This window comes from Microcaecilia unicolor, chromosome 7 (assembly GCF_901765095.1).
Source record: "Microcaecilia unicolor chromosome 7, aMicUni1.1, whole genome shotgun sequence".
Taxonomy (NCBI): Eukaryota; Metazoa; Chordata; class Amphibia; order Gymnophiona; family Siphonopidae; genus Microcaecilia; species Microcaecilia unicolor.
This window is the reverse complement of record NC_044037.1, coordinates 114,295,622-114,310,210: the sequence shown is the minus strand read 5'-3', so window position 1 is coordinate 114,310,210 and position 14,589 is coordinate 114,295,622. Positions and strand designations below refer to the sequence as shown.

General features: G+C 45.0%; 1 protein-coding gene across 1 annotated transcript in view; it reads left to right on the top strand.

The window, feature by feature from the left end:
- PFAS (phosphoribosylformylglycinamidine synthase) overlaps positions 1-14,589 on the top strand; it is a 154,786-nt gene that overhangs the window by 53,602 nt on the left and 86,595 nt on the right. Inside the window, exons 8-9 of the mRNA XM_030210241.1 lie at positions 4,939-5,079; positions 9,432-9,556. Coding sequence (XP_030066101.1) covers positions 4,939-5,079; positions 9,432-9,556 — 266 coding nt within the window. The remainder of the gene's footprint in view (positions 1-4,938; positions 5,080-9,431; positions 9,557-14,589) is intronic.

Here is a 14,589-nt window from a genome sequence, read left to right as displayed (position 1 = left end):
ATCTAACCCCTTTTTAAACTCCGTCAAGCTAACCGCCCGTACCACGTTCTCCGGCAACGAATTCCAGAGTCTAATTACACGTTGGGTGAAGAAAAATTTTCTCCGATTCGTTTTAAATTTACCACACTGTAGCTTCAACTCATGCCCTCTAGTCCTAGTATTTTTGGATAGCGTGAACAGTCGCTTCACATCCACCCGATCCATTCCACTCATTATTTTATACACTTCTATCATATCTCCCCTCAGCCGTCTCTTCTCCAAGCTGAAAAGCCCTAGCCTTCTCAGCCTCTCTTCATAGGAAAGTCGTCCCATCCCCACTATCATTTTCGTCGCCCTTCGCTGTACCTTTTCCAATTCTACTATATCTTTTTTGAGATACGGAGACCAGTACTGAACACAATACTCCAGGTGCGGTCGCACCATGGAGCGATACAACGGCATTATAACATCCGCACACCTGGACTCCATACCCTTCCTAATAACACCCAACATTCTATTCGCTTTCCTAGCCGCAGCAGCACACTGAGCAGAAGGTTTCAGCGTATCATCGACGACGACACCCAGATCCCTTTCTTGATCCGTAACTCCTAACGCGGAACCTTGCAAGACGTAGCTATAATTCGGGTTCCTCTTACCCACATGCATCACTTTGCACTTGTCAACATTGAACTTCATCTGCCACTTGCACGCCCATTCTCCCAGTCTCGCAAGGTCCTCCTGTAATCGTTCACATTCCTCCTGCGACTTGACGACCCTGAATAATTTTGTGTCATCGGCGAATTTAATTACCTCACTAGTTATTCCCATCTCTAGGTCATTTATAAATACATTAAAAGCAACGGACCCAGCACAGACCCCTGCGGGACCCCACTAACTACCCTCCTCCACTGAGAATACTGGCCACGCAATCCTACTCTCTGCTTCCTATCTTTCAACCAGTTCTTAATCCATAATAATACCCTACCTCCGATTCCATGACTCTGCAATTTCTTCAGGAGTCTTTCGTGCGGCACTTTGTCAAACGCCTTCTGAAAATCCAGATATACAATATCAACCGGCTCCCCATTGTCCACATGTTTGCTTACCCCCTCAAAAAAATGCATTAGATTGGTGAGGCAAGACTTCCCTTCACTAAATCCGTGCTGACTTTGTCTCATCAGTCCATGTTTTTGTATATGCTCTGCAATTTTATTCTTAATAATAGCCTCCACCATCTTGCCCGGCACCGACGTCAGACTCACCGGTCTATAATTTCCCGGATCTCCTCTGGAACCCTTCTTAAAAATCGGAGTAACATTGGCTACCCTCCAGTCTTCCGGTACTACACTCGATTTTAGGGACAGATTGCATATTTCTAACAGTAGCTCCGCAAGTTCATTTTTTAGTTCTATTAATACTCTGGGATGAATACCATCAGGTCCCGGTGATTTACTACTCTTCAGCTTGCTGAACTGACCCATTACATCCTCCAAGGTTACAGAGAATTTGTTTAGTTTCTCCGACTCCCCCGCTTCAAATATTCTTTCCGGCACCGGTGTCCCCCCCAAATCCTCCTCGGTGAAGACCGAAGCAAAGAATTCATTTAATTTCTCCGCTACGGCTTTGTCCTCCTTGATCGCCCCTTTAACACCATTTTCGTCCAGCGGCCCAACCGACTCTTTGGCCGGTTTCCTGCTTTTAATGTATCTAAAAAAATTTTTACTATGTATTTTTGCTTCCAACGCTAATTTCTTCTCAAAGTCCTTTTTTGCCCTCCTTATCTCCGCTTTGCATTTGGCTTGGCATTCCTTATGATCTATCCTGTTACTTTCAGTTGGTTCTCTTCTCCACTTTCTGAAGGATTGTTTTTTGGCTCTAATGATTTCCTTTATCTTACTGTTTAGCCACGCTGGCTGACGTTTAGTCTTTTTTCCCTTTTTTCTAATACGTGGAATATATTTGTCCTGAACCTCCAGGATGGTGTTTTTAAACAGCATCCACGCCTGATGCAAGTTTTTTACTCTGCGAGCTGCTCCTTTCAGTCTTTTTTTCACCATTTTTCTCATTTTGTCGTAATCACCTTTTCTATAGTTAAACGCTAGCGTACTTGATTTCCTAGTTTCACTTCCTTCAATGCCAATATCAAAACCGATCATATTATGATCACTGTTATCAAGCGGCCCTCGTATCGTTACCCCCTGCACTAGATCATGAGCACCACTAAGGACTAAGTCTAGTATTTTTCCTTCTCTTGTCGGCTCCTGAACTTACCAAGTATTTGTACAATTAGCAGATCTCACTGGGAGTACAGAACATTGCTATACAAGAGTACTGCTATATCTGAGACTCCAAATTATATATAGGGGGAAAGGGAAATGGGACTTGATATACCGCCTTTCTGAGGTTTTTGCAACTACATTCAAAGCGGTTTACATATATTCAGGTACTTATTTTGTACCAGGGGCAATGGAAGGTTAAGTGACTTGCCCAGAGTCACAAGGAGCTGCAGTGGGAATCAAACTCAGTTCCCCAGGATCAAAGTCCACTGCACTAACCACTTGGCTACTCCTCCACAATCAAATACTTTTATTTATTATTCTCCAAGTATATGTATAATCAATTGCTTATGGGAATACAGTTCTACAGCTACACATAGGTGTTCTCTGTGTTGGAGTCTCTAATGTTTTATTTAGGGTCTTTTTTGCCCTCACCCCAGATTACCAGCTAAAGCCAATTTGCAGATATAAAAGACTCAAGGCTACTCATGAGAAAGCAATAGGATTACTTGCCAATTGATTGGTTTCTCATGGGAGAGCAGCCCTGCTTGCACAAAGGTACTGGCTGTGACTGTCTCTCTCCATTGAAGTAGGAAGTACACTCATTTTTATATGTCCATTCAGGATACAGATAATATGACAGTAAGCACACCTCATTGGATCTATGTTAATGTCATAGTTAACACTGTTTGGCTATGGTAATGAGTGGGTTAGTATTTACTGGAAAAGCTAATAATAGACCAGCTGTTCCTGGAAGACTAAGTCATCTTCCTGAGGAGTTATCTTGTTCTGGTTTTCACTAAAACATCTGTGACCACCATGTTGCTAAACGATGTTACTCTGTTTTTCCACTTACACCAGTTCCTCATTCTGCTGCATGAAAACGTCACAACAGATCATGAGTTCTGCAGTCACACTGAAGTTCAGGTTAAGAGTCATGGGCTTGTAAGGTTTTTTTCTCATTTTAGATCCTGAACCAAAGTCAGGCCTTGAACCAAAGCTCATAGCTGTAATGATAATAGACAACTTTGACTAGACCAATCCAAAACTTTAATTCTGTTTCTGCTCAGCTATTCAGATATAGACTTGCTTTTGTATTTTGGATCATTGACTTGCTGCATAACCGTCTGGCCCATTTGCGGGCGCATTCTACATGGGCTTTGGCATCGGCGGAGACCCGGGTTTCCTCTCTTGATGAGATTTGCAGGGCAGTGACTTGGTTGTCCTCTCACTCCTTTGTCAGATACTATCATGTAGATGTTGCAGCCCGGTACCTTCGGTTCTGTGGTCCTTTCGGATGGGCTTGCATCTACCCCCCCCCCCCCCCCCCCCCCCCCCCGGTTAGATACTGCTTTGCTATATCCCACAGGTCTCTGGATTCATCTGCTGTTGACGGTAAGGAACGAAAAATTATGTCTTAACCTGATAATTTTCTTTCTTTGAGTTGCAGCATATGAATCCAGAGTCCCATCCTTTTTCAGTTTACTTCTGCTGCTGTAGGGTATTTTTCTGGTGAGTTTTGCTGCAAGGTTTTGAGGGAAGTTGGTTTCTTTAAACCGTTTCCTTTTAGGTTAGATGCTCGGATTCTGTTCTGCTACCTGTATTGCATTTCTGTGAGGAAGGGACATTTCTGGACTTACATATTCTCCTTCTGCGTAGCACTATAGAAATGATAAGTAGTAGTAGTAGTAAGGAGATATACTGACTGGCTAGGAAGCATTTATTATTAGGCATAGTGCAAATCAGTGTTCTCTATCTCCACCTGCTGGTAAATTATCACAACCCACGGTTTCTGGATTCATCTGCTGTGACTAAAAGAGAAAATGATGTGATATGACATAATTTTTCATTGGCATTTTTGGAAAGCCTGTCTAAAAAAAATGAAACAAGTAGTAAAGAAGCAACAGAATGGCACATAATCCTGAGCCATACAAATATACTTGGGCAAGACGTTCCAGATATTTGGAAAGATACAAGGCAATGCAAGTTTTCTTGTACATAATAACTGAGCTACCTTGACAGAAGATATAGGTAAAGAACTGTGTCTCATTGTAACGTGGATGCATATGTTGAAAGCACAAAGTTCCATAGAGTTTCTGATTTACTCTACTTTCATACTTTTTGAACATAACATTTTTCTCTGAAGGACTGGATTCTTTGCTCATGTAGTCTTGGTGGTCTAGGTACAGGTTCTGATAAGGTTTAGGGTGTGCATACAGGGATTCTCTCAATTCACCATTATCTCTCTGGAACTATTGGGTTGCTAGAATGCTGGAAGGTGGAATAGGAATATTTAAGGGGGTGTAGTTTGTACTTCTCCATGCCTGGTCCCTGACATATTTTATTTCCTTTTCACATGGCTTACTGCCATGTATTGGGAGTGGAGGAGTAGCCTAGTGGTTAGTTCAGTGGACTTTGATCCTGGGGAACTGGGTTCGAATCCCTCTGTAGCTCCTTGTGACTGTGGGCAAGTCACGTAACCCTCCATTGCCCCAGGTACAAAATAAATACCTGTATATATGTAAACCGCTTTGAATGTAGTTGCAAAATACCATAGAAATGCGGTATATCAAGTCCCATTTCCCCCTTTCCCCACCCCACCTGTGGATATGGTTTTCAGAGACTCCTTTGGGTTTGACACTGGAATCCTTTATCTGTTTCTCTGTGTTCCTCCTATTTTCAGTGAGCATAGCCGACACTGGTTTTTCAAAGGCTGCATGAAGGTGGATGGAGAAGAAAAGGCCGAGTCCCTCTTCAGTATGATCATGAAAACCCAAGAGAGCAGCAACCCTAACAATGTCATCAAGTTCTGTGACAACAGCAGGTAATACAGCTGTCATAACTGTTCCATCTGTACCTTTCTCCCTTCCTCATTCTTGTCATTTCTGCCTCTTCTGTTCTCACTTGGGCCAATTCAAACTTTAAAAAAAAATTTGTCTTTCTTGCCTATTGTCTTTCTGCTGCCCAGTGTGGGTAACCAGCTTCAGAATACCTTTTGGGTTCCTGTAAGCCTTCATTCACAGGGTGTATATTTTTTCACCTAACTAATTTCACCCCATTTCTTAAGTCTGGTAATTACAATAATAGCATTATGGCTGATGCACAGACTTTGGAGCCCATTAGATGCCTGCTTTTGTGTTGAGCAGTAAGCATTGTTGTGAAGCAGCAGGTAGCTTTTCTTAAGGGATGCGGTGGTGGCTCTGGAGTTTTCTCTGCTATGAAGAGCCAAACGATCAGGAGTCCAGGCCTTCAAATCTAGTCTGAATCTCTTTAGCGTTACTGCTGACCAATCAGGCCTGTATCTCTATTGGTAAGAGAGCATAGGCGTAGACTGGGGGGGGGTGAGCCCCCCAAACGACGACGAGGCGCCGCCGCGCCATTAGTTTAAAAAAAAAAACACATGCAGGCACGCGCTCATCTCTATCCGCTTGGCTTCCCTGCCCTCTCTGTCTGTGTCCCGCCTTCCTCTGACATCAGAGGAAGGCGGGACGCAGACAGAGAGGGCAGGGAAGCCAAGCGGACGGAGAGGAGCGTGTCCGTCTACCCCTCTCTCTTCCTCCCTCCCTCCGGCACAGGCAGCAGTCTTTTTCAGCATTCCTGGCAGCGGTAGCGATGTACACGCTGCCTTCGGCTCTGCCCCAAAGCCTTCTCTTCAAGTTCCTGTTCCCGCATAGGTGGGAACAGGAACTTGAAGAGAAGGCTTCTGGGGCAGACCGACGGCAGCGTGTACATCGCTACCGCTGCCAGGAACGCTGAAAAAGCTGAAGACTGTTGCCTGCGCCGGAGGGAGGGAGGAAGAGAGGGGGTAAACGGAGTCACCATCTTGGACCTCGCGGGGGGGGGGGGGAGCAGAGGGAAGATGGATGGTACTGGGAGGGGTGGGGAGCAGAGGGAAGGAGCAAGAGATGGATGGGACTGGGAGGGGTGGGGAGCAGAGGGATGGACCAGGAGATGGATGGGATTGGGAGAGGTCAGGCACAGCAGAGGGAAGGAGCAGAAGATGGATGGGATGGAGGGATGGTGAGCAGAGGGAAGGAACAGAAGATGGATGGGACTGGGAGAGGTGGGGAGCAGAGGGAAGGAGCAAGAGATGGTTGGGACTGGGAGGGGTGGGGAGCAGAGGGAAGGAGCAAGAGATGGATGGGACTGCGAGGGGTGGGGAGCAGAGGGATGGACCAGGAGATGGATGGGATTGGGAGAGGTCAGGCACAGCAGAGGGAAGGATCAGAAGATGGATGGGACAGAGGGATGGTGAGCAGAGGGAAGGAACAGAAGATGGATGGGACTGGGAGGGGTGGGGAGCAGAGGGAAGGAGCAAGAGATGGATGGGACTGGGAGGGTGGGGAGCAGAGGGAAGCCTACTGGAAAGAAGACACTGCATAAAACAGAAGACACTGGGACCAAAGTGAATAGAAAAACTAAATGATCAGACAACAAAGGTAGATAAAAGTATTTTATTCATAATTTATTAATTGAAATGTGTCAGCTTTTTGAAATGTGCATCTGTGATATTTTGCCTGTAAATTTCAATTCCTTCCTCCATACTAGCATATTCATTTGCATATGTATATATGCAAATGATATGCTAATATGCTCTGCCCATTCTTTGCCCCCCCCCCCAAATGAAACAGTCAAACTACGCGTATGGTAAGAGAGTTTATGTATGTTGTCAAAGTAATAAGGTGCTTTGAGTCTGAAAGGTTACCATAAGTATCTTTTCAAACCTACATTTAAATTGACTTTTTTTGCCCCGATCAAGAAGGTAATGTTGTGCAAAGCATGGATATGCTCTGCATTTCACTGGCTTCATGTAATTACTATGGCAGCCTGCTAAAAATGGAAGAACTTTTTAGCACAGGAGAAAACTCATCCTATTTATAATTGGTGAGGCAACATGTTTATTTTCATGTCTTAAATTCCACCAGTTCAGCAAATGGAACTTAGGATGGATTAAATAACAGCATTGATAGTAATAAAACACAAACAATAGACCATAAGGGATGACCACAAAAGCTTATTTGAAAAAGAATGTATCTCCCTTCTGACAAAAGGACAAGAAAGTGAAGGCATGGGGCTGCTCAGCAGCACTCCTCCACCCTGCCCAAACAAAACGGCTTAGTTTGCTCCCACAGCACAGTTGCAATCAGTCATTCCTAACCTTAGTCACACATTCTAGCCTACCCTTGACTTAGCAAGACTTCAGCAATCTCCTACTGGCTTGCTGTCACATCCAAGATGTAACTGCATTCAGGCCCAGATGCAGAAAACCTAACGAGCCAGCAACGTGGTTTTTAAAGTAGTTCTATCCGGTTTAGCGAGCAAGTAGTAAAACGAGACATTCACAAAAGGGTTCTCCAAGACGAGCCATTTTCCTGTCGCGGTAGCAGATAATGAAAACGGAATGCAAAGTTATTGTAATGAGTTAATTAATATTATAATGTGCATGTAAGGCAATGTACAGCCATTTTCTGACCCCTTGCACAAAAGCAGTCCCTACTTTTACCGTGGAAAATCTAATGGGAGGTCTGCAGCTCTCGTTAATGAGCTGCTGTGAGCTGCAGACCATCCATTGCTGGTGCAAGGAAGCTGATCTTCCGGGTTTTGCTCCTCCCAATGGCCGGCAGCTTGAAATAGCAGATTTTTCTTTTAGGGCAAAGGATGTGGGGTGATGAACAATGCAATGGAGGAAATTTCAGCCAGCTGTCTGGAGATTCCTGTCTGCTGCAGCCTCTTTCCTGGCTGTCTCTCCCCTCCTTTGTAAGGGAAGCTGTGTCAGCTGGAGCTGACATTCAGAACAAGTGAAAATGAATCTGCAACTTGGAGCCAGCCACTCCCAAAGCCCTCTGCTCCAGCCGTTCTAGCTGGTCTCTCTCAGCCAGTCACAGCATGTTTAGCTAAACGTGCTGTGATTGGCAGGCAAGCAGGCAGGCACTTCAAGGCAGGCAGAATCAACGCAAATAAAAAGGCTGTAGATGACTTATACATGCAACTTGTCTGCGTGTATGAAGGCATCTGTGGCATGCGCAGAGCAACCACGCTTAACATTTGGTTTCTCTGCTCATGCTCAGCTGACCAACTGGCTGAAAGGAAATCACTTGCAAATGGGCTGACAGCAAGCAACTCATTTGCATGCAGTTTCCTTCATGCATGCCCGCTGTTTTCAAAATCAATAAGCAGCAACTGGGGATTGGGAAGGGAAGGGCTTTTAGCATGGAGGTAGTGCATCTGGGCCTCAGTCTGGGCACTGTCAGTGGAGCAGAACTGTGTATTCCTTAGTAACCTGACCAGATCAGTCGAAGCTCAGGTGTTGCGTCCATCAGCCAGCAGGTGAAGATAGAAAATACAGAAGTGTTCTCTGCCCTATAAGGAAACTGTGCAGCTTCCACACTTCGCTATTTTTCTTCTCCAGCAGGTGGAAGGTGGTATACAGTGCAGCTCCTGGACTGAGGGTTGAGGCCTGCTCCCTGCATGGTTTCCAATTAAGTTGGGAATGTCTTTTTTCTATTTCTACCGTGTTTGAAGTTATGAGTGTAGTCCTATTTGACAAGCTGGTCACTGGTGGCATTACTCATCATAAAGTCCAGTGGGGCAAAAGGAGTGTATGATTTCATTATTGGTGCTTTACCAATATGGCCAGCCACAATGGGAATTGCTGAAAATTTTCAGATAGCATAAATTTTAAAGTGTAAATCTTTTAAAAAAAAAGTGGATATAGAGGGGTAGTTTCAATAAATGGCACTGAAATAATTAAGTACTGAGCGCTTTTCTATAAAGGATACGCATCCTTTATAGAGTAGCGCTCAGTGCATACACCATAAGTGCTGACAATTATGCCTGCTAAACGCCGGCACCTAAATTAGGTGTGGTTAGAGTCAAATCTATTTGTAAATGCATAAATTCTCTCCTGGTCACACCCCCTTGAATTTATGTGCGTGCGGATTGTTATAGAATATGATCTGTGCGTAAATCCTAATTAAGGCCAATTAACGCCAATAATTGGTTCTTAGCAGCCAATTGGCGCTGATTGGCTCGTTATGCAGTTAATTTGCATGCTCAAACTTAGTCGCCATTTATGGAATCCTGGAGAGAATGTCTCTGAGGGATTATGTAGAAGATATATAGCCTGATGGTACATCAAGCTTCTCTCTGATTGGCTATTCCCATTTCTCTTTGCAGTGGTATTCAGGGAAGGGAGGTCCAGTCACTCTTTCCCAGGGACCCATCCCGAGCTGGTTCCTATGAAAAACGCTCATCCAAACGACATGTTATTTTCACTGCAGAGACGCACAACTTCCCAACTGGTGAGCTCAACTTTTCTTGTGCAGGAAGGCAGCCCATGTCATCTGCTTTCAGATTTCAGCGACAGGCTGAAATCATCAGAGACTTGTTTCTTGCCTTTGGAAATGTAAGTGTAGCCTTTTGCTTAGAGCACCAGGCTAAGAATCAGGGGAGCTAGGGTTTGAATCCTACTAATCCTATTGCTCCTTGTGTTCTAGACGCAAACTTAAAGCCTCATTTACATTGACCTGTTAACATGCATTATTTAATGTAAGCACTATTTTTATCACTGGGGCTTTTTTTTTTCCCTAAGCACATAATGTAGGTTAGAAATTGAGGCCCATAGCTTGAAAGCCCTATTGGGAAGGGATGTATCAACTGTACCTCAATTTGTAACTAGTTTTGAGTTTGAATTTGGAAAGGCAAGTAATTTAAATCTAAAATTCAGATCTCTCCCTGTATTGCTGCAATTCTGAAACTCATATACACATTGGGGGACACTCTATAAATGGCACTCAAAAATATGTGCTGGAAAAAATCAGTACCAAGCACTGTTCTGTAACGAGTGCTCCAAGCTAAGCACTTTTTATAGACTAGCGCATAGCGCGCTTTCTCGTGTCCAACTTTGGGCACCAAGACTTATGCCTGCTGAAACCTGGTGTAAATTCTGGTGTACAAGTTGAGCGCACAACCTGGTATGCAATTAACAGTGCGCCTAAACACTTGGAACACCCCTAGCCTGCTCATGCCCCTCCCATGGGCATGCTCCCTTTTGGGTTGCAAGTGAGACACTTTGTGTGCACAGCGTTATATAATAGCATGTAGGCCAGGGGCAGACTGACAGTAATCGAGGCACCCCTTGGCCACTGCCCGCTGCCACTCCCCTTCTACACACTACAGCCCCCCTACCGCTGCAGCTGCCCCCCCCCCCCCCCCACACACACACATTTGTTCACATTAAATTTCATCTGCCATTTGGATGCCCAGTCTTAGGTGGTATATTAAATTTATCAATAAACTTGGACTGACCATTTGGGCAACCAGGCAGTGCCCGAGGCTCAGAGGCTCTAGGGGGCCCAGAGGCTCTCCCCCTCAAGCCTCAGCGGGCCCTCCCCGGTTCTAACTTGAAGGGCACTGGGGGTCTAGTGACCTCTGCGGGGCCAGGAAAGAACAGCACTCCTTCCTGCCCGCTGCTGCTATTCTGCCCGGTTCTGCTGTGCTTTCAAAATGGGTGCCGAGACTTCCCACGGTAGTCTCACAGTTCTCAACACCCACTCTACTAAACTGCTGTAGGGAGTCTCGGTGGCCATTTTTAAAACATGGTAGTGCCAGGCAGAATAGCGGCAGCGGGCAGGAAAGAGTGTTGTTTTTTCCTGTCCCCACAGAGGCCACTAGACCATCAGAGCCCCTCAAGATGTGACCGGGGAGGGCCCACTGAGGCTTGGGGGGGGGGGGGGGGAAGAGCCTCTGGGCCCCCTAGAGCCTCGGGCACTGCCACCTAAGTCTGGGCATCCAAATGGCAGATGAAATTTAATGTGGACAAATGCAAAGTGATGCACATAGTTACCTGATGCTATTGCTAGGGTCCACATTGGGGGTCAGCACCAAAGAAAAAGATCTAGGTGTTGTTGTAGATAATACACTGAAATCTTCTGCTCGGTGTGCGGTAGCAGCCAAAAAAAGCAAACAGGATGCTAGGAATTATTAAGAAAGGGATGGTGAATAAGACCGAAAATACCATAATGCCTCTTTATTGCTCTATGGTGCGACCTCACCTTGAGTATTGCGTTCAGTTCTGGTCGCTGTATCTCAAAAAAGATATAGTAGAATTAGAAAAGGTTCAACAGAAGGCGACCAAAATAATAAAGGGAGTGGAACTCCTCTCATATGAGGAAAGGCTAAAGCGGTTAGGACTCTTCAGCTTGGAAAAGAGATGGATAAGGGGGGATATGATTGAGGTCTACAAAATTCTGAGTGGTGTAGAATGAGTAGAAGTGAATCGATGTTTTTACTTGTTGCAAAAGTACAAAGACTAGGGGACACTTAAGGAAGTTACATGGAATACTTTTAAAACAAATAGGAGGAAAGATCTTCTGTCGGGGCTTGCAGATCCCTGCCAGCCACACCTACGGAGCACTGATTTTGGGTGGGCCTGACCCCAAAGTGGATGGGCCCAGGCCCACCTGTGGCTATGCCATTGGAGAGAGACAGACCTTGGTGCCAGGCCCCCCTTGGAGGCTGGGTCTAGGGAGTCTTGCTCCCCTCCCCCTCTTGGCCCTGCTACCCCTGGCTAATTTCAAATATATACTGTTCCAAGCATGCACGGGGACTCCTGCGTTAAGAGAGCCTGCCAATGAGGATTGAGGTTAGTTTACCATGCATACTTCTACATTGGGTTGAGGGGAGGGTAATATTATATGTATGGGGCAATTCTATAACTAGGTGCTCACATTTCTTTGCATGTTATTCACCATAAATGCTTAGAATACTAATCTAATGTAATCTAATTTGACACTTATAACCTGCTTATTCCCTGCCGGACTTAAGTGCTCACACTTATACCAGCTCTGTGACTGGACTGAGCACAACACCTAAATATTTGGGGTGGATATTTAGCTGGTGGCGGTCAAGAGGGTTTTTTTTTTTTTTGTCCTGCACTGCCCTTATGGCTAAATATTCAATGCCAGGCCATTTTCTGGCACCAGCATTGAATGTCTGGGAATTTGCAGTTACAACATGGCCGGTTAAGTGCAATGTTCAGCAGTTTACCAGCTATGATAAAACACATAAAGACAGGACCATGTTTACTTTCAACAATTTTTATTGAATCAGCATGTTATACAGAAACAACAAATTCCATATATGATAATTTACATAACATAACATACGCATAAGAATAAGTCGTGAACTTCTATTATCAAAGTGTTTTAATTTTCTCCCCACCCTCCCTCAAAACTTTGTTCCTATAAACCAAATGTTTGTGTTTTCATTTGTAAATTACCTAACTTTCCCCCCTTTTGTACTAATATTGCCTATTGTGTAACATTGCAAATAATTTGTATACCAGCACTTAACCCATACTCATCTCCTCTACAGACCCCTCCCCCATCCCACCCACCCCCTTCCTTGGATTAATCGTCCACCTTTGGAGTTCTGCATACTTGCCCATACCAGATTATTCCCTATCCCCCTTACTGCCCCATGGCAGCCTATTCAGAATTTGACTGCGAGCTCTAGGAGATACTTTATTAAGATATGACATCCAGACTGCTAGGAATCGTTCCTGTCTCTTTGGCGAAACCCTCGCTTCTCTGGATTCCCATACCATGAGTTGGTGAAGCTTGTTCCTCCAGTACCAGTATGAGGGAGGCATGTCCGACATCCAATGATTAAGAATACATTTCTTTCCTACTATGCATGACTTACTTACCAGTATTCGTTCTCCCCTTTTACCCACTCCCCATTGCCCCACGAGATTAAGCATCATTCTTTCAAAAGTGAGGATCACCTGGTGTCCTAATACCTGACTTAGAAATTGCCTTATCCTCTGCCAGAATAAGTTGATATGCCTACACTGCCACATGCAATGAACAAAGGTCGCTCCCCCCGCCTACATTTTTGACAATGATCAGTGTTTATTATCCCTGCATGAAATGCCCTTTTCGGTGAAAAGTATGCTCTGTGCACCGCTCTGAACTGGCATTCCTGGAGTTCTGCTCCTTGGATGACCAGTGTTATCTCTACTAATGACCTCCTTATAAATGTCTCCGAAATTGGTGTGTGTCTATCCCGACTCCATCGTTCTGCTACCTCAGTCACCTTTCTTGCTGGTTGTCCCTTCCCCAATTCCTTGCAGAACCAGGAAACGGATACTTGCCCCGCTGCGTCCCCCTCTAAGAAATCCCTCAGGTTTCTGCCAAAGCTCAGTGAAAGTCCTGCCTGCGGGAGACTCTGTATATAATGGGACAGTTGATGATCTGCCAAGACCCCCATTTGGCCCCCTGAACATATATGCATGAAATTACTTGCCGAAATCAGTGTGCCATCCTCTTGGATGAGGCTCTCTATCAATGTGACACCCTTATCTTGAAGCCTGCGGAAAACTACATTTTTCCTTCCAGGCATAAAAGCATCATTACCTTGTATTGGCATAAGGGCACTACAGGACGGGTCCTGTCTCCATTGTGGCAGCAACTCCCTCCACACCTGCCATATCGGTCCTAGGAGCACACTCTGTTTAACCCTTTCAGGCATTTGTTTCCTTTTCACATGTAACAGGTAATTCACATGCTAAGGATAAAAATATGCCCTCTCCATAGCCATATCTGTATAAGTGCTAGTGCCTAGAATCCAATCTCTTAGATGACGCATCAGGCATGCTTGATTGTATACGCGCATATCTGACAATCCCAATCCTCCTTGCCTCTGGGCACCCACTAGATGTTGCCATTTCAACTTAGGCTTCAGGACCATGTTTTATGTGGTCCTATTTATGCAGTTATCCTATCTGGTTAAGGGTTGAATATCGGCAGTTAACCAGCTAAATGCTGACACCGCCCCCAGAATTCCCACAAAGCAGCCAGTTTCGGCTTAGGCGCTAACCAGACATTTTCAACAGCACTCTAGAACTGTACTTCATTGGTTCACTTCTTTTCTATCTGAATGCACCTGTATGGTTATAACACCTTCTTCAGAATCAGCCCTTCTCCCACTTCTTTGTGGTGTCCCTCAGGGCCCGGTATTATCGCCTCTTCTTTTCAATATCTTTCTTAGCCCGCTGACTACTCTCCTTCAGGGATCCAATATATGTTGCTACATCTATGCAGATGATATTCTACTGGTGTCCACTCTTGATCCTTATTCACCTGACCTTTCCTCTCTACAGTCTTGTTTGAATTTGATTGATCAATGGGTTAGCACCAATCACTTGGTACTCAACTGTTCTAAATCTCCTTCTGTTTCACCTACCATTCAGGGGTTTCCTTTACATCCGGAGAACTGTATGAAATACCTTGGTGTCAATCTCAGTATAGGTCTCTCTTCTAGCTCCCAGGTC